At 53.5% G+C, this 15963-nt stretch overlaps 4 protein-coding genes across 4 annotated transcripts; 2 read left to right on the forward strand and 2 right to left on the reverse strand.

The window, feature by feature from the left end:
- Positions 1-33: 33 nt before the first annotated feature.
- BCR38DRAFT_334101 (aminotransferase class-III-domain-containing protein) lies at positions 34-1501 on the reverse strand (the record flags this gene model as incomplete). The annotated part of the gene is made up of 2 exons (XM_040855284.1): positions 34-1243; positions 1305-1501. 2 exons carry the CDS (start codon positions 1499-1501, stop codon positions 34-36), a joined length of 1407 nt encoding a protein of 468 aa, XP_040720034.1.
- A 1029-nt stretch (positions 1502-2530) lies between these two features.
- BCR38DRAFT_420964 (glycoside hydrolase superfamily) lies at positions 2531-6402 on the reverse strand. Its single transcript, XM_040859412.1, has 6 exons — positions 5793-6402; positions 4964-5729; positions 4864-4914; positions 4748-4811; positions 4533-4696; positions 2531-4475 (listed from the first exon to the last, which is right to left on the reverse strand). The coding sequence occupies exons 1-6, from the start codon at positions 5924-5926 to the stop codon at positions 2679-2681; spliced, it is 2976 nt and encodes a 991-aa protein (XP_040720035.1). The 5' UTR covers positions 5927-6402; the 3' UTR covers positions 2531-2678.
- Positions 6403-11101: 4699 nt separating this feature from the next.
- BCR38DRAFT_481236 (uncharacterized protein) lies at positions 11102-12493 on the forward strand (the record flags this gene model as incomplete). Its single annotated transcript, XM_040863359.1, has 1 exon — positions 11102-12493. The coding sequence occupies one exon, from the start codon at positions 11102-11104 to the stop codon at positions 12491-12493; it is 1392 nt and encodes a 463-aa protein (XP_040720036.1).
- Positions 12494-13792: 1299 nt separating this feature from the next.
- Positions 13793-15420, forward strand: BCR38DRAFT_454962 (XPC-binding domain-containing protein; the record flags this gene model as incomplete). Its single annotated transcript, XM_040861748.1, has 7 exons — positions 13793-13810; positions 13894-13941; positions 14108-14180; positions 14233-14312; positions 14370-14693; positions 14747-15244; positions 15295-15420. The coding sequence occupies 7 exons, from the start codon at positions 13793-13795 to the stop codon at positions 15418-15420; spliced, it is 1167 nt and encodes a 388-aa protein (XP_040720037.1).
- Positions 15421-15963: the final 543 nt, after the last annotated feature.

Raw genomic sequence — 15963 nt, forward strand, 5'->3', positions numbered from 1 at the left:
TTTTATATTATTCCCGTCTCTTGCGCCAGTCTCTCACCAGCTGGTAACAATCTTCTCCAACGTCTTAAGCAGGATATCCGCATGCTGCTTCTCAAAGATGAGCATGGGCCGCAGGCGGACGGCGCTGACGCCGCTGCCGCCGATGTTGACGCCGAACTTCTTGGCCTTGGCGAGGAACTGATCGCGCTTGGGGTTGTCGAAGGCGATGAAGGTGCCCAAACCCTTGCCACGCAGGTTGGCGAACTCGCCTGGGTACTTGGCGGCGAGTGCCTCAAGCTTGCCGTAGAGGTAATCGCCCACCTTGGCCGTGTGCTCGACCAGATTCAGGCGCTCAATCTCGTCGATGATGGCGCGATAGATGAGGGCGCGCGCCGGGTCGCCCATCCATGTGTTGAACTGGCGGTAGGGCTTGTTCGGGCGCAGTTCCGGGTTGCCAAAGTAGTAGCCGGCTGTTTGGGCCTTCTTGCTGAAGGTGACCATGTCCGGGGGTGAGGGCAGGTCCCAGTGGTCGTGGGCCCAGAACTTGCCGGTCGCGCCAACACCAGTTTGGACCTCATCAACAATGAGGAGAACACCGTGCTTCTTGGTGACTTCACGCAGGCCACGGAAGAAGGCGGGGGAGGCGTGGTTGTCACCCCCCTCGGACTGGATGGGCTCGACGACGACAGCGCAAGGCGGCAGGTGGTAGTTCTTAATCAGGTCCTCGACTTCAGCAAGGGAATCGGCTTCGGCCTTGGCGTTCTCCTCAACGTGCTCCTCGAGCGGGTACTTCAGGAGAGGGAAAGTTGCCTGAGGCCAGTCGAAGGCAGGGATGTCGAGCTTGTGAATGGGCTTGGAACGAGTGGTGGAGAGGGAACCGAAAAGGCGGCCGTGGAAGGCCGTCTTGAAGGACATGATGGAGAGCTGAGAAGCGCCTGGGGATTGGTTGTTCATGGACGAGTTCAGTTCCTGCTCGGTGAACTCGACCGTGGGGCCACCGCGCTCCTTCTGCCGCCGCCACATGAAGGCGGCCTTGTATGCGGTCTCGTTGGCATCGGAGCCGGCCATGGCGGTGAAGACCTGGTTGCAACCCTTGGGTGCGACCTTGAGGGCACCCGTCTCGAGGATGGACGCCCAGTCGTGCGAGGGGAAGTTGCCTAGCGCCGGGCGGTTGACGAGGGCTTGGATCATCTCGGGCGTCTGGGCAGCCTTAATTAAGGCGGGGTTGTTGTAACCCACGGGGATGGAAGCAATCTGCGCGTAGCTGGCCGCTTGTTAGCCCACAGGGTTCAGCGCAATGGGGGCAAATGACGAAGTGAACTCACACGTCGAGCAGAGTGTTGCCATCGGGGTCCACAATGTAGTTGCCGAAGCTCTTGGTGTAGTCGGCAAGCATGTTCACACTCCGGGTGTCGAACACCTTGTCCAGCTGGGTCAGGTGCTCCGTGGACTTGGGGCCTGGGATCGATTCCGTCTTGAGGGACGGCCCCTCAGGCTCGCCGGCGTAGAAGGTGGAAGCCATTCTGGTGCTCAAGAGTGTGGTTTGCCGCGTCAAAGTCTGGGAGAGGCTTTGTCTGGCAGCTGAGGCGGTAGAAACGCGCTTCCCAGCGACCAAAAATGGCCGCAAGCCATTTTGACGAAGAGCGGCCATGGTTCTGGTGTAGGAAGTCCTGCTTGCTCTCAGGCTAGACCTGCTTTCCTGGGCAGTCGTGGGACTTGTGGTTTGTACTCGACTACCTGTCTGACGGAAGCAGCGACGAATGAAGTTCGGTCCTAAAAGTAATTACGAATGGGAATCGGACGAAGGTTTGGCGCAAGATTGGTTCAGCAAACTTTTCCTGGGCTTGGGGCTTTTTTGAGTTTAAACACACACCGGACACCTTCGGTTGACAAGGACAGTGATGGGACGAAAGGACGGGCTTGGAGCACACCTTGTAGGGGATCTAGAGGTAATGAAGAGGGGCCTTATCATGCCATGACGGCGGGCGAGGGGCTCACCCAGCCATTCCAAACAGCAGCAAGTCAAGCTTTTGCGGGGTCATGATCGTGGACATTGATAGGGCATCTGGTGTAGACCGGATCCAGCTCTAGTACGTCAGCGGCCTTCGGCTCTCCGTACAACGATACATGACCACACCGGGCCGGGGATACCCAGGCAACCACGGGGTAGCTTGCCGTACGTCGTGCTGTGGTACCTGAAGGTGTCCGCGTGTAGCTGCCTCTTTGAGCGACTGGTCTACTTATCCCGAGCGCTGCCGTTTGGAAATCATCCTCGATCACATTTTTTTTCCCGGGGGGCCCGGGTGGAGGGGTTAGTTGGCGGCTTTTGTTTTTGGGGAGCTGCTCCTCCACGGTCGGTATCGCGAACCCCACCATGCGGATTGGGGATGATGCCGCTGTCTTGTCTTACTGCTTCGGGAAGTTGTACGCGGCGTAGGTGAGTTCTTGAGTCGTAGAACTTGAGTCGTAGAGCTTGGCTGCGCTTCACCGATGATAAGAGATATGCCGTTGTGTTGGCACACGACGGATACCGCCGGGCATCAAGAATAACTCATGCTCATATCTGGGGATCGCATTGGTTTCTGTTACACTACTCTGTACTATGTTCTAGCGCACGTAATACCCTGGCTTCTTTCTGTATCACATGCAAGAACCCGACGACAACTACGAGGCGTCTCGCCAATTCAACGACCGCCAAGTCAAGCATACTGCTCGCGGTTTTCCCATCCAGGCTGCAGATAGCTCCAGTCCTGACTAAACTTGAAGCTCGTCTGGTACTGTCCGTAACTGAACAGCTTCACCTCGTCCAGTTTGGCCCCTTCTTCCGTTTGCGCCCACAGGCTAAGCACCATCGTGTTCTTTCCCTTGTTGTTGATGACGCCCGGCGGGATGGGGAACCTCGTCTGCGGTCCGAGGTGTGGAACGTATTTTCCATACTGATAGCCGTTGATCCAGATCATAACCCGGGCTACGGTGCCAGCCGGCGATGGCAACTCAACGCCCAGGGGCACATCGAGATCATCGTCGAGGTCGAGTTCGAAGTCAGTGGCGTAAAACCGGATGCCGGACTTGGACAGGCCAGTTGTGGGGCCCGAGGCGTCAAATTTGGACGAGCTGGAGTTGGAGTTGGAGTTGGGGTTGAAGCCGGGCAGATGCCAGCCGAGTCTCTCGCCGTACAGACCGCCCTCGTTCATCGGGCCTCGAACGGGGTCGATGTTTGCATCGCCGCCAGCGTTCCCCTGTATTTTCCAGAGGGTAAAGCCCGTGTTGTGGGCGGTTCCAGAGGGGAGAAGGTAGCTGCCCAAAATTCCGCGCGGATTCTCGACACCTTTTGCCGTCGAGGTCTCATCGTGGCCGTGATAATCCACCACCACGGTGATGACGTTGCCCTTAGCCTTGAGAGCCGACGAAGGCAGTGCCAGAGTGGCATTGGTATTGGCGAAGCTGCCATCACCGGGGTGGCCGCCAATAAGCTTTCCGTTCAGCCAGGCATTCCATCCAAACCCGAGACCCCCGGAAGCCGAAATGTAGACGGCCGAAGAGTTGGCGCCGTCAAAGTATCCACGGTACACCTTGGTGCCTGCATAGTATCCGTAGTCAGAGCTAAAGAGCACCGGTAGGGTTTCCGGGGCGACGGGGCTCCGCGTCGTGGTCTTGTCGCACACTTTCCACTTTGAATCGTCGTACGCCGGCTGCGCTTCAGGCAGCGAGTCGGCCGACTTCCACGCTGTCAGAGCGGGCAACGAGATTTCTCTCGATTCCGCACCGGGAATATCAGCCTTGTAAGAGCCGTACGCTGTTTTCCGTGCCTCGATGCTTTGGCCGTTCCAGACAATAGTGTCGATAGCGGTGCCCGTATAGGCTTCCAATGTTGTAGCGTCATCATTATCGCCGTTGATGTAAAGCGTGTTGAGCTTCACACTGGCATCTCTGACCAGGTAGGGTCCAATAACCAAGATTTGCTCGTGTGGCGCCACTGCAGGGTCCAGAGTCGTCGGGGGAGCCCACAGTCTCCATGCGGTCGGCTGATCGAGTAAGTACGCAACCACACCGTTAAGGAACTTGACCACAGTCGTGCCCGCAGCTTGCTTGTAATTGAAAGCGCTAGCGGTTGTGCTGTTGCCGCTTGCCGCGAAAGTGCTAGCTCCCCAGATCTTGTAGCTCAGTTTCTTGTCGCTCTTCAATGCAAAAGAACCAGTCTGTCCCTCTTTCAAGTACATGACGATGACGTCCACGTCAAACACTCCATAGACGGCTATGTCAGCGGAGGAGTAGAGCAGGCTGTGGCTGCCAAAGTTATAATCTGTGGTAATAATCTTGCTTTGCCGACCATACAGCTCGACATTTGGAACCGTGACGGCTCCAGCGCTGGTGTTGAGACTGGCCGAAAACGAGATGTTGCTAAACGACGACGTCGTAGCTTGTTGGACCACGGTGAAGGTCGCCCCCGTATCTGGGTTCCTGAGAACCCAGCTAAATGCGGCGTTTGAAGACAACTAGGAGCATGTGTTAGAATACTGAGGTCGGAACTTTAGGACCTAGGGTTGACTTACACTATAGCCTGTTCCATTTCCAACCATGTCGGCCTTCAACAAGTCGGATGAAACCCTTGTGAAAAGACCAACGAGTTTGGTCTGGAACAGCTTGTTCCACTGCTGGCGAGTTTCTCGGAGGGGCGCGCTGTAGTCGTAACTTGTATAGACTACCGGGGCGGCAGCTTGGAACAGGTGAGCGAACGAGGTGAGATTATCCAAGGGGGGTTACTGACAATGCCCCCAATTCGTCCCGCCCCACGTCATATAGATGTTGTGAAGGGTTATCTTTTGACCGATCTACGGCGTTTAGTGATTAATTATGATTAAACTGGACGATGAGGCTTCCTACGTTATTCTTGTAATAAACATCTGCAAAAGCAGGATCATGCTCGGCCACGCACTTGGATCAGTCAGTATTATAGCTCCTTATTGCGAATACACCAACTCACCTGGTCGTAGAATGTGCCACCACCCCAAGCAGAGAACCATCCACCCTCAAACTCGGGCACGTACTCGGGTTGAGTGTACGAGTAATTTTGGAACCACTGGTAGTACAGTCGGTTGACATTGAAGCCCACTGTTGGATTGGTGCATGACAACCCTCCAGGATAGCTGTCGAGGCCGTAGATATCAACCGCACCTCCCACGTCCTGATAGTCCACCGACCAAGACTGCGACCTCATTCCCTTTTCGTTGTGCGTAAGCGGCACCACGATCCCAGCATCCCTAAAAGCTTCCTCGATCTGTATCATATGCAAGACGGCGGTCGCGTTGGGCGAGTGGTCATTCTCCTGGTACTCGTTCTCGACCTGGTTTAGAATAACGGGTCCGCCCTCGGTAATCTGGTTCGCTGCGATGATCTCGCCGACTTGGGTGATCCATGGGAGCCAGGCCTCCTGGTATGTTTCGTCCGCTGTCCGGAGGACACCCATGCTGCCGTCCGAGCCCCATAGTGCAAGTCCGCCTCCGTTAGTCTCGGCATTGCAGTATGGCCCGGCGCGGGCGATGACCCAGAGACCCGCCTCTTTGGCGTAGTCGAAGAGGCGCTGAATGTTCTTGCCTGACGTCTCGAAGTCGTAGACACCCTCCGAGGCGCTGTGATAGGACCAGAAGAAGTAGACGCTGATGGCGTTGAAGCCGTTTGCCTTGAACTTCTGGAGGATATCTGGCCATAATTCGGGGACGGGCATACGTTGATAGTGGAACTCGGCCGAGCTGGTGGAGCTTGTAAGTGACCGTGCTAATATCTCATATGGCTTCGAAATAAGGGACACCCACTAGATATAAGTCCGGTCGCCATTGACGCTGAGACTGTAACTATCCCAAGTTACCAGATCGGTGAGGCCATTGGACGTCGCGACGGCCCCCCAAACGAGGCCGAGGAGTGTCACAGCAAGATGGAATAGACGCATGGCTTGACTTGGGATGTCGGTATCGCATGCAACGGCATTTACATTCAAGCTCGCAACTAGCTTATAAACTAAACACCCTGAGTGACCTGCATGCACGCTTTATTATGAGAGCAATCCCAGAAGACATACAGGACGGTAGTATCCTGGTCAATGAAGCCTTGCTCGCAGCACAATGATGCGAAAATGGGAAGACGGACGATCCAGAACAGAAAGGCACCGAAGGACTGGCGAGCTATCACATCCACTCGAATGCGACTCTCTTTTTGGATTTCCGGCAATCAGAAGCCTCTATTCCCATCAGCAGCCTGTAATGTATTCTGGCTAATAATGACGATCCTGTCCGGGGATCTGGTAGCCAGATGTGGTTCCCCTCACGGAATTTGGAGAATGCTGGGTGAAATCTCCCCAGAACACGCGAGCATGGCTCCCGTATAGGATCGACTTCCATGACCGTCGAATGTTGGGTTGCGGTTCGGGAATTCTGGTGAAAGATCTACCGACCGAGCCGTCCGGTCCGCGGCCAATATTTGAGAGTGTGGGGTAGTGCCCTACGATGGAACGCTGGGAAGGGAACCAGCCAGCACCAACATTTCTCCATTGTATGATGCCATTTGCCAATTGAGGGGGGACTTTACTCGCTTTTCCTGCAGCTTGGAATTTCGAACTACTTCAGTAGTCCGCGTCTGGTTCTAGATTTCGTGCCTTCGGCGAAAATTCAGCTCATGAACCAAGCTCGATGAAATCTTCATAGGTCAACGATACTCGCACCTATTACATAATCCGAAACTTCGAGAGATTCACGACGTTGCAGAGCGAAGAACAAATACCACCGGATATGTCTTAAGCGACGCTTGGTGGCGCGGAATATCCGGAAAGTATTACTGCTGTTTGTTGTGACAACGGGTTGTTTTTGACAACAATGGTTGATAAACCATGAACTACAAGCTGCTGGGTTTGCAACGAATCGGCAGCGACTGGCCCAACGTGTATTGAGTTCCGGAGTCCGGCTCTCAGATCCTCCCCTCTGACCCATGAACAGACGTCGAACCAATCACACAGCTTGGAAGAGGGTCGGAGCCCTGCGGCCCATCTGTAGTGGTAGACTGTCAAGACGAACTAGGCAAACTGCGAACGAAACTGCGCAGACAGATGGAGACATGGAGACGTCCTATGCGTTGTGGAGACGAATATAATATATCTCTAACCACCATCCAAGTGACCCGGCACTGTGGACGCACTCTTCCGAGTAGGGTTTGTGAGAGCGAAATATCCATAATTCAGTGCAATTCTACGAAGAGGTCTCCGAGATGACAGCGAGTCAGAAGTTGCAAACCACATGAGGATCTTGTAATAACAACTTCACACTTCACTCACAGACCTTTGCAAGCCCTATGACGAACAACCCGGGCACGGCGGCTCCGGGTCTTACGACCCTGGGCTAGTGCAGGACTGAAAACGCCTTTGTCTGGTGTTGGTAGCCATTTCCGGCCATAAGCTTCTGCCGGGAACGAATGAGATGAGGTCAACCGCCTTGTTTGTTTCCCTTAGCCCTTTTCAATTTGTGTGCTTTGATGCTTTGACGCAGAAGACCGAGGGCTGACGAAGCCTACTTTTATTATTAGCCTTAGCCCTGAGACAAGGAGCCTGTCACATATCAGCCGTAACGAGATTCGGCAGCAGCAGCCTCATCATGCCTTCATGATTCCCAGGTAGCTGGCTCCCCAGCGTTAGATTGGATTAGATTGGAAAAGCGACAAGCCCCCCTATGCACGCCAACTAGTAACGGAACAGCTGTCGATCGCTTCGTACCGCCAGATTGCCCAGTCGTATCTCCTTACATAGATGCTGCCTGGGATGGTCATGAAGTGCCGCTGTCGTCTTTTGTATCTGACAGATGTCGGGTCTCCATCTCGGCTGTCACTGTGTACGCAGCAAGGCAGCCTGTTCTTGCCCTCCGGCAAAACCTTATTACTGTTTATTGCGCACAAGAAGATGCCTGTTGCCAAGCTGTCCAACACTGCACCCCCTTCGCCGTCTCACTCCGAGCTCGAGCGCAAAAGGAATGGAATGAATGTGGGACCATAAAGTGCGGCGACCTGCGGACACGCTGTGCGCTACTTTAATGAGAGGAGTCGAGGATCGTCCAACGGATTCTCACCGATCTTGTCACGACACAACACAAGCCCCGCCGTGTCGCCAAGCACATCTCCGAAATGTCGCCATGTCTCAAAAAGCATGATGGTGAGCGAAGAAGCAAAAGCTACAGATCCAAGCGGTCTATCATCTCTGATTGGCCAATGTAGAGACGGAGAGAAAACATGAGATGCCTCGGAGTGTTGTTTTCAAGAGATGCCACCAAACCTCCCCTGCCTCCCCACCCCCAAGAAAAAGAAAGTTGTTCTACTTTGCTTGAAATTTCCCCTTTGAGCCCCTTTGGACAGGTAGGCTGAGACGGATGGCTGTGTTCGCTTCCCAGGCACGGTCGCCCTGGCTTGCGACGGTGTGCGCCGTGGCTCCAATTTTGCAAGCATACTATGGTAGGTTGTAGTGCCTACGTGCTCGCCGCCGTGTAGGAAATCGAGAATGAGCCAAGGTAAGGATGATACGAACAGGTCATGTTTCAGCACGGCGATGTTTTTTCCTTTGACTTTGTCAAAGGTTCGATCTTGATTCTGGATCACCTTCCCAGAACCGTAGTACCAGCTTCCTATGGACCAACTTCCTGGCAGCCTATCCCCGGAATTATAGGAATCGCTGATGAGCCAAGGTGCAATCCTGATGAACCATAATCCCCGTTGGAACACGGCAGACTAGAGAACAGGGGAGTATACGGAGCACTACATCTCCTAGTGGGTGGGGAACTGGAGTTGCTTTCCGGAAACTTGGAAGAAAAGTGCCGGAACTTTATAATTTTGCTGGGTGCACATGTGGTTGCAGGGAACGAAGCAACTTAATCACCCGGGAAGATGAGAAGAACAAACTTGCCATTTTCGCTGTTCCTGCGTTGGGTTCGTGCATCTGGGGTCCATGATAACGGGAAATTCGTCGTCGCAGCTGGGGCCATCCCAGGAACCCTTCTGTCTTCTTACACATAGCGACGGTATGCTGGCTTGGAGGCAAGGAGAGGCCTGGATAATAGCAGTTGGGACAGCAGGAATGCCTAGCACTAGTGAAGAAAGCGAAATCGAAAACCATCAAGTTGAACGACAACAGCCATGTTGATGGTGTCTGATGATATGACGAATGCCTAAGTATGTGCGCCGTTTCTTGAATAACATGCCACCGCGAGCATTCCATCGGTGTTGCACGGCCTTGACAACGAAGCCTCCTTTCGCAACTTTTTTGCATCGACGCCAGCCGCAGCGGAATACGACCCGGCACAACGTGCAAAGTCGGCTCCGCAGTGCCAATCTGCAACAATGGTCCTTGTTGGATTCTGGAACCTTGGAAGCGAGACGGCCCTAGAGGCTCTGTAGAAACAGACTAGGCAGAGTCTGGACTAGATGTGGGCTGGGTCCCTATAATCCACACATCCTTGCGTTTTAAAAGGGCTGCAAGAAATGAAGCAGGTCCGGGCCCTACCTGACTAAAAGTAGCTCCATTCCTTGGGGCCCTGGACAAATATCGCAAAACAGTTGATAAGTTGGTGCCCTGCCACCCAGCTGCTGTGTTACATAACACACAGAGTTCCGTCCGTTGGTTGCTCAATATCTTCTCTTTTCGCCCTTTTAACGCTTGGCAGGCTCAGCTCCATCAGTCATTCTTTACCCTATCATTTTCAAGTCGTCTGTCTGTCTGCAGGTACCTGGCCGTCGTTTGTCTGACGATTATTACCTTGAGCACCAGATCAAGACGCAACTCTCTTTTCGAGACAATATTACTGGGTGGCCAATAACAACTCCCGGCTCCGTCGTCGCGGGCTAAGTATCGCCAACTCTGGCCCGACACTCTGAGCCAATCGACGAGATTGCGTCGCAGCACCAAGGGAGGGACACCGTTTCAATAAACTCGCCATAGTTCCCACGCCATCTGCTGCATACGTAGCGTACGAAGCGGCTCGAGAGAACGACCAGAAGCAGGACTGACGCAGAAAACGACTGGCATATCGAAGTTTTGAGTGCAGCCCAGCGAGCAATAAGTTGTTTGCGCCTCCACTAGTTCCCAGGAACCAAAGATCGATCCGGCCAATCCCCGCGCCCAATGCCGGATGACGGATGACGGATGAGACGAGGCTCGTGCACCGAATCTGACCACGGACCACCACGCCATTACAATACCACAGCCTGCACCGTACCTTGCAGATCCCTGCAAAGCATTCCCAGTTTCCAGGCCTGGAAGGAAGTCGGAACCAGGGTTCATCTGCTGCATCCTTCCCATAGATCGCGTCGGACCTCAACCTTGAACGCGTCGGCCCTCATATACGCATTCTATGCACTTTGGCCTGACGGGTCCGCTCGAATACTGCAAACACTACAACCAACACCAACACCAACACTTCGCCTTACCTCGCCAAGTCCCTCGCTACTATTTTCTCGCACTCTTTTTTCCCTTACCTCTATTTCCCAGCGAACGGCTACACTTGCAGCCGAGATTCTGTCGTTCGTTCAAAATTAAATCCTGATTATCTCTCGGTCAATCCCTCTCGCCTGCAATCTTGCTCTGCTTTCACTAGCCTGGCATCATTGCGCTATATCGGAAATCGCTGGACACTTCCCCAGGCCCCCACCCCATGTCTGCACGTTTCGTTCAACCGCTACTCGTACAAAAACCCTCTCGAACTTCTATCGGACACTGCGTTTCGTCTATTGGTGTGCGCGGAGAAATTGGAGTTTGTCTACGGTCTCGATCCTCTAGCAATACCCGGCGACCTGTATTGAGACTCGTCTCCTGCGCCAACAACCACGCCACGCCTTTTGAACTAGACGTATAGCGAAGCACATTTCGCTCTTCTCATCCCAGGATCACAGTGGTCTGAGATAGTCGAAAGCGACGCTTGTCTCCCGTGGTTCTCAAAAGCGGGTGGCCTACCCTTTCACTCGCATTTTGAAACGTGAATCACCGCGCGCTCCGTTTGACCGTCCATGAATATTTATCCCGTTACTATTTCAAGACGCAATCTACTTGTGATTTTTCTCGTGTCACGCTGACAACACCCTCGACCGAACTTTTACCACTATGACGATGCCTCGTCTTCTCCCGGCCGTGCTGGGTGTTGCCGCACTCCTGGCGACTGCTGTTGTCTTTCTGCTGGATGTGGCAAACGCCCGCACGGCACGAAAGTCCTCGACGGTACAGACAGCTGCCGCTGTGGCATCTGGCTTCGAAGCCATCATGTTTGTCCTGTTGGCCGTTCTTCTTTCTACCTGCCTTCGCAAGGCGTCCCGTCCAAAACGGTCAGCTGGCATCTGGTTCGCTGTGAGTCTGGTTGGAAGTGTTGTTGCAACAACTGCATCGGTTGTGGTACTGGTGATCCTTGGCCAAGATACGGAGAACGAGCTGATTCTCGGCGGACCCGAGTTGAACTTCTTGATTGGTGCAGCGGTTGGGCTTGGTTTCGCTTTTGCCGGCCAACTTCTTTTTGTGGTGGTCTATTTTGTCGTCAGCCGACTGTCCGGTTCTGATCAGATTCAATCGAGCCGTAACGAGGAAGAAGGTCGCTTTACTCCGCAGATGCGGGTCAAATCAATCCCGTATACACGAACGACCGTCACCAGCGCAAAGTCCAAAGAATGGCAGGTAACAGATCACCAAAGCCCACCCAGCACTAGCAGCGGCCATTCGGTTGCCGGTACTTTCAGTTCTATCCGAACCTCAATCTCTCATGCTGTGCGACCGATCTCATCTAAGACCCGACTGCTTTCAATGAGCTCGAGAACCGGAAGCATCTACCAACAACGGCGAACTGCTTCCCTTGAGTCGACTAGCAACCAGGAACGTTCCAGTGTTGTAGAGGATGGTTTTGATTCTTGGGATACGTCTGGAGTCGACTCCCAGAGTCGACAAACGGTTCTGGAAACCTCATCACCACCAGCCCCTCGATTCTTGGAAACAATCCCCGCAAGCCCGACGACGAGTCGAAGCCCCAGCCCTGGTTGTGCGCTAGACCTTGAGCCGCCCAAGAAGACACGTAGAAGAAGTCGAAGCTACAGCCCGGTACCCAAGCCCCCGCCCTTGTTGACAGCCCATGCCTCAACAAGCGAGCTACACATACATCCTTTGTTCCGGTCTGATTCTCCTACACCGCCGCCCGCAGCGACCCCTGGCACGTCAGTGGTGGCGGCGCCCCAAGCTGGAAGGACGATCTCCGAGAAGTCGCTTACCCGGATGCGCAGCGGCAGTTTGCCATCATCTCCCAGTCCTCTCAACCGGTCAGGAAGCTACGACAGCGGCCGCATGACTCCAACTTTGGCGGAGGCGATCGAAGAAGAGGAGCGGAGGATGACACCTCCTATCCCCGGGTGGGTTCTTGGCGCCGGCTCTCGAACGAGCTTCACTGAATATCAGTGTAGGAAATTACGGGATGGAGAGATTGATATGACTGCGGGGGGTTTAGGCATCTCTCAATGAGAGGTCGAGGGCAATGATGATGATAATGACCACGACGATTTTCTTTGTCTGTCGCACCATGTCGTGCTGCCTAAAGCATGTTACGGTACGCCATGACGTCTTACGCCTTATACTGATGCTGTTATTTCTTTGAGTCCAGTTGTCTCTGGACACTTGCATTGCTGGAAGATACCTTTGTGATTTAGCGCGGCGTTGAAGTTTTGAAATGGTAGCCAAGGGGTGGGCTTGAAGATAAAGCCATCAATGTTCACTTCTGCGAGGAATAAGAACAACTTAAAATTTAGTTAAAACCCAGATAACCCAAATAAAGTAAAACTACACTCATCTACTAGGGTTTTGTCATCGTAATTTGTCCGGCATCTAAAATAAAGTGTCGAGGAATACCCAATCTACGATATCTTGGTGGAACACATTGTTAAGTTAACGTGATCCCTGTCGGAATGCACAATAGACAAGGACATAATATTTCATCCAGTGGTTTCTGGTTAATAGTCTAACTTGGAAGGGTTCTCGAAGCTTTTCAGTTTCCCATAGTGAACTGGGATCCGGCATAACTGCTTTCAACAGGCAGCACAATGAGTAACCCTTGAGACATATTATCAGAGTGGGTGCAAGAAAGCAAGTAAACGTATGAACCCCGGAGGCATTCAAGCCGCCCAAACATATAACAAGAAAGCATTTCATTCCACCATTTGGTATACTAGTCAGTTCTACATAGCTCAAAAGCACCCCGGCGAAGCAAATCTAGTAAAAGAAGCGTGTCATTTTGACCCTGTGAAGACACGATCGACACTCCGACAACGTCGACATTGCCCTGGACCACCTCGACCACCTGGGCCAGCCGAATACCAACTTCAAGTATTCGCAATCCAGGGGTGTTGAAGCGAATTCGACCGTAACTTTAGTTGCAATTGTTGGAAGGTGCGGATCTCCTGGTGCCACAAGAAGTGCAGCCTCAAGTCCCTTTCAGCCAATCGTAGCGCTACGTTCTAGGCGACTCCGCCACGAGAGCTCTCTGCCAATAAGCTTCCCCAGCCTACGCCCCACGGCGACGCCCCGCGACAAGTCATCATTGCTACCTGGGATTTCGGTCGACTCCCCGCTAAAACCGATCACAACTTGCCTGCGTCGACGTTCGCAGCCACCTAACCGTCACCCATCAATTCACAACCAAGAGGCGGAATCAGCATCGCCAACCAGAATTAATCTTTGCATTTTTGATCCCCTTGGATTGGAAAGCTTCTATCGTCGACCATATTCCATCCTTGCGACCCGTTGTCAGCCGCGACTGCCGTCAAGATGAAGGTCACCTTCAAGGTATGATTGTCCGAACGAAACTTCTAGCCACGGCCCAACCTGCTCCAATGTGTCGCCGACGATGCTAACATCTACCTACGCAGGATCTCAAGCAGCAGAAGTTTACGCTCGATGTCGAGCCCACTGATCTCGTACGTTATCACCGTTCACATCACGACACGCGCAGCTCGGGCTCTGCTGCGACAGCTGCTTTGCGCCCCGCCCCAAACACGCCCGCCATGGCGAACCCTCACCCTCGCCCCAGCCCTTTCACTACACAACAAGCTTTGAAGCCGGACACATGCTGATGTGAAATAGGTGTCTGCCGTGAAGCAGAGAATCTCTGAGGAGAAGGGGTGGGATCCGAAGGCCCAGAAACTCATCTACTCGGGTATGGCCGCAATTTGATATGTTGTGGTTGAGCATAACTAATTTCAGCACAGGCAAGATCCTCAAGGATGACGATACAGTCGAGAGCTACAAGATTGAGGAGAAGGGGTTCGTTGTTTGCATGGTGAACAAGGTAAGCGATATCATTAAGCCATGACACCTGATGTAACACCTCTAACCACTGCCATAGCCCAAGCCTGCTGCGGCAGCTGCTGCCTCATCAAGCTCCGCCAATGTTCCCGAGACGCCTGCCCGAGCCCCCGCTGCAACTCCAGCTGCCCCTGCTGCGCCCTCACATGCCGCCAGTGGCGCTGCTGCTGCACCTGCGACTCCCACCCCGGCCGGCGCGACTGAGGCTCCAAGTGGCAACGACCCCAGTGGCATGGCCATGGGCGCTGAGCGAGCCGCAGTCATTGCCAACATGGAGGCTATGGGATTCGAGCGTGCACAGATCGATGCTGCCATGCGTGCCGCATTCTTTAACCCCGACCGCGCTGTCGAATATCTGCTGAACGTGCGTTACATTGCCATTAGAATGATACCGCCTCGTAGCTGACATGATTTCAGGGTATTCCTGAGAGCGCTCGCCAACAGGCTCCACAGCAGGCCCCGGCCCAGGCAGCTCCTGCGCAAGCTTCCGCCATCGCCCCTGCAGCCCCTGCCGCCGCTCAAGGCGAGGAAGGTGGTTCGGTCAACCTATTTGATCTTGCTGCACAACAGCAAGGCCGAGGCGGAGCTCGTGGAGGAGCGGGGGCTGCTGGAGCTGCTTCTATCGGGGCAGCAGCTGCTGCCGCTGCCGGTGGACGGGATCTTGGCAACCTGGACTTCTTGCGCAACAATGCTCAGTTCCAACAGCTTCGACAGGTCGTCCAACAGCAACCCCAGATGCTTGAGCCCATTCTTCAGCAACTCGGCGCCGGCAATCCTCAGCTCGCCCAACTCATCTCGTCGAACCCCGACCAGTTCCTGAGCTTGTTGGGGGAGGATGCCGACGAGGATGCGGCTCTCCCTCCAGGTGCCCAGACAATCAGTGTCACCCCTGAGGAGCATGATGCCATTGATCGAGTAAAACCCCCGTATCCATCCGAAATAATCGTTGGGCTAACTTGACATAGTTGTGTCGCTTGGGCTTTAGCCAAGAGCAAGCCATTCAGGCGTACTTCGCCTGTGACAAGAATGAGGAGCTGGCAGCGAATTTTTTGTTTGACCAGCCCGAGGACGATGATCCGTCTCAAGCTTAGATGTAGAGTAAGGCTCTCATACCCAACATCTTCGTCTTTCTGTTGCGGATTATCTCCCGCCTGATCTCATGATATCCCTCCATCACTTGGCACTCTTGTAGCCCCTCTTCTCTCACACTAATTTCCGTCAACGTCATCACGTATTGGCGTTCAGGCATGTGACTTGGAGCACTAGCCCCTGATATTTGACAGGGGAACACGGCATTGTTCTTGAGAACGATGGATAGCTCCCAGCAATATAGCTTAGGTAGTTTCCACTCCATACAGGAACCAAAATGATGATACACGATGAATAAGAAACAAAGGGAGCTTTCTCCACGTGCGGACACGCAAAAATACCAACATTGCTTTGGAGCAAAGGAATGCTGAGGTCTATTCTGGTCTGGGTTGACGACTATATTCCCCGGCATGGCATGTAGCAACTACGGCATGGTGTCCAGTTTTATTGATTGTGATATTTCAGAAAACAAATACATAAATGTGAAAACATCGTCTGTTCACATGCAAACCCTGTGTTCAGTGTCCATTACCTAGCTCCTTACA

This window comes from Pseudomassariella vexata (genome assembly GCF_002105095.1).
Source record: "Pseudomassariella vexata strain CBS 129021 chromosome Unknown BCR38scaffold_2, whole genome shotgun sequence".
NCBI lineage: Eukaryota > Fungi > Ascomycota > Sordariomycetes > Amphisphaeriales > Pseudomassariaceae > Pseudomassariella > Pseudomassariella vexata.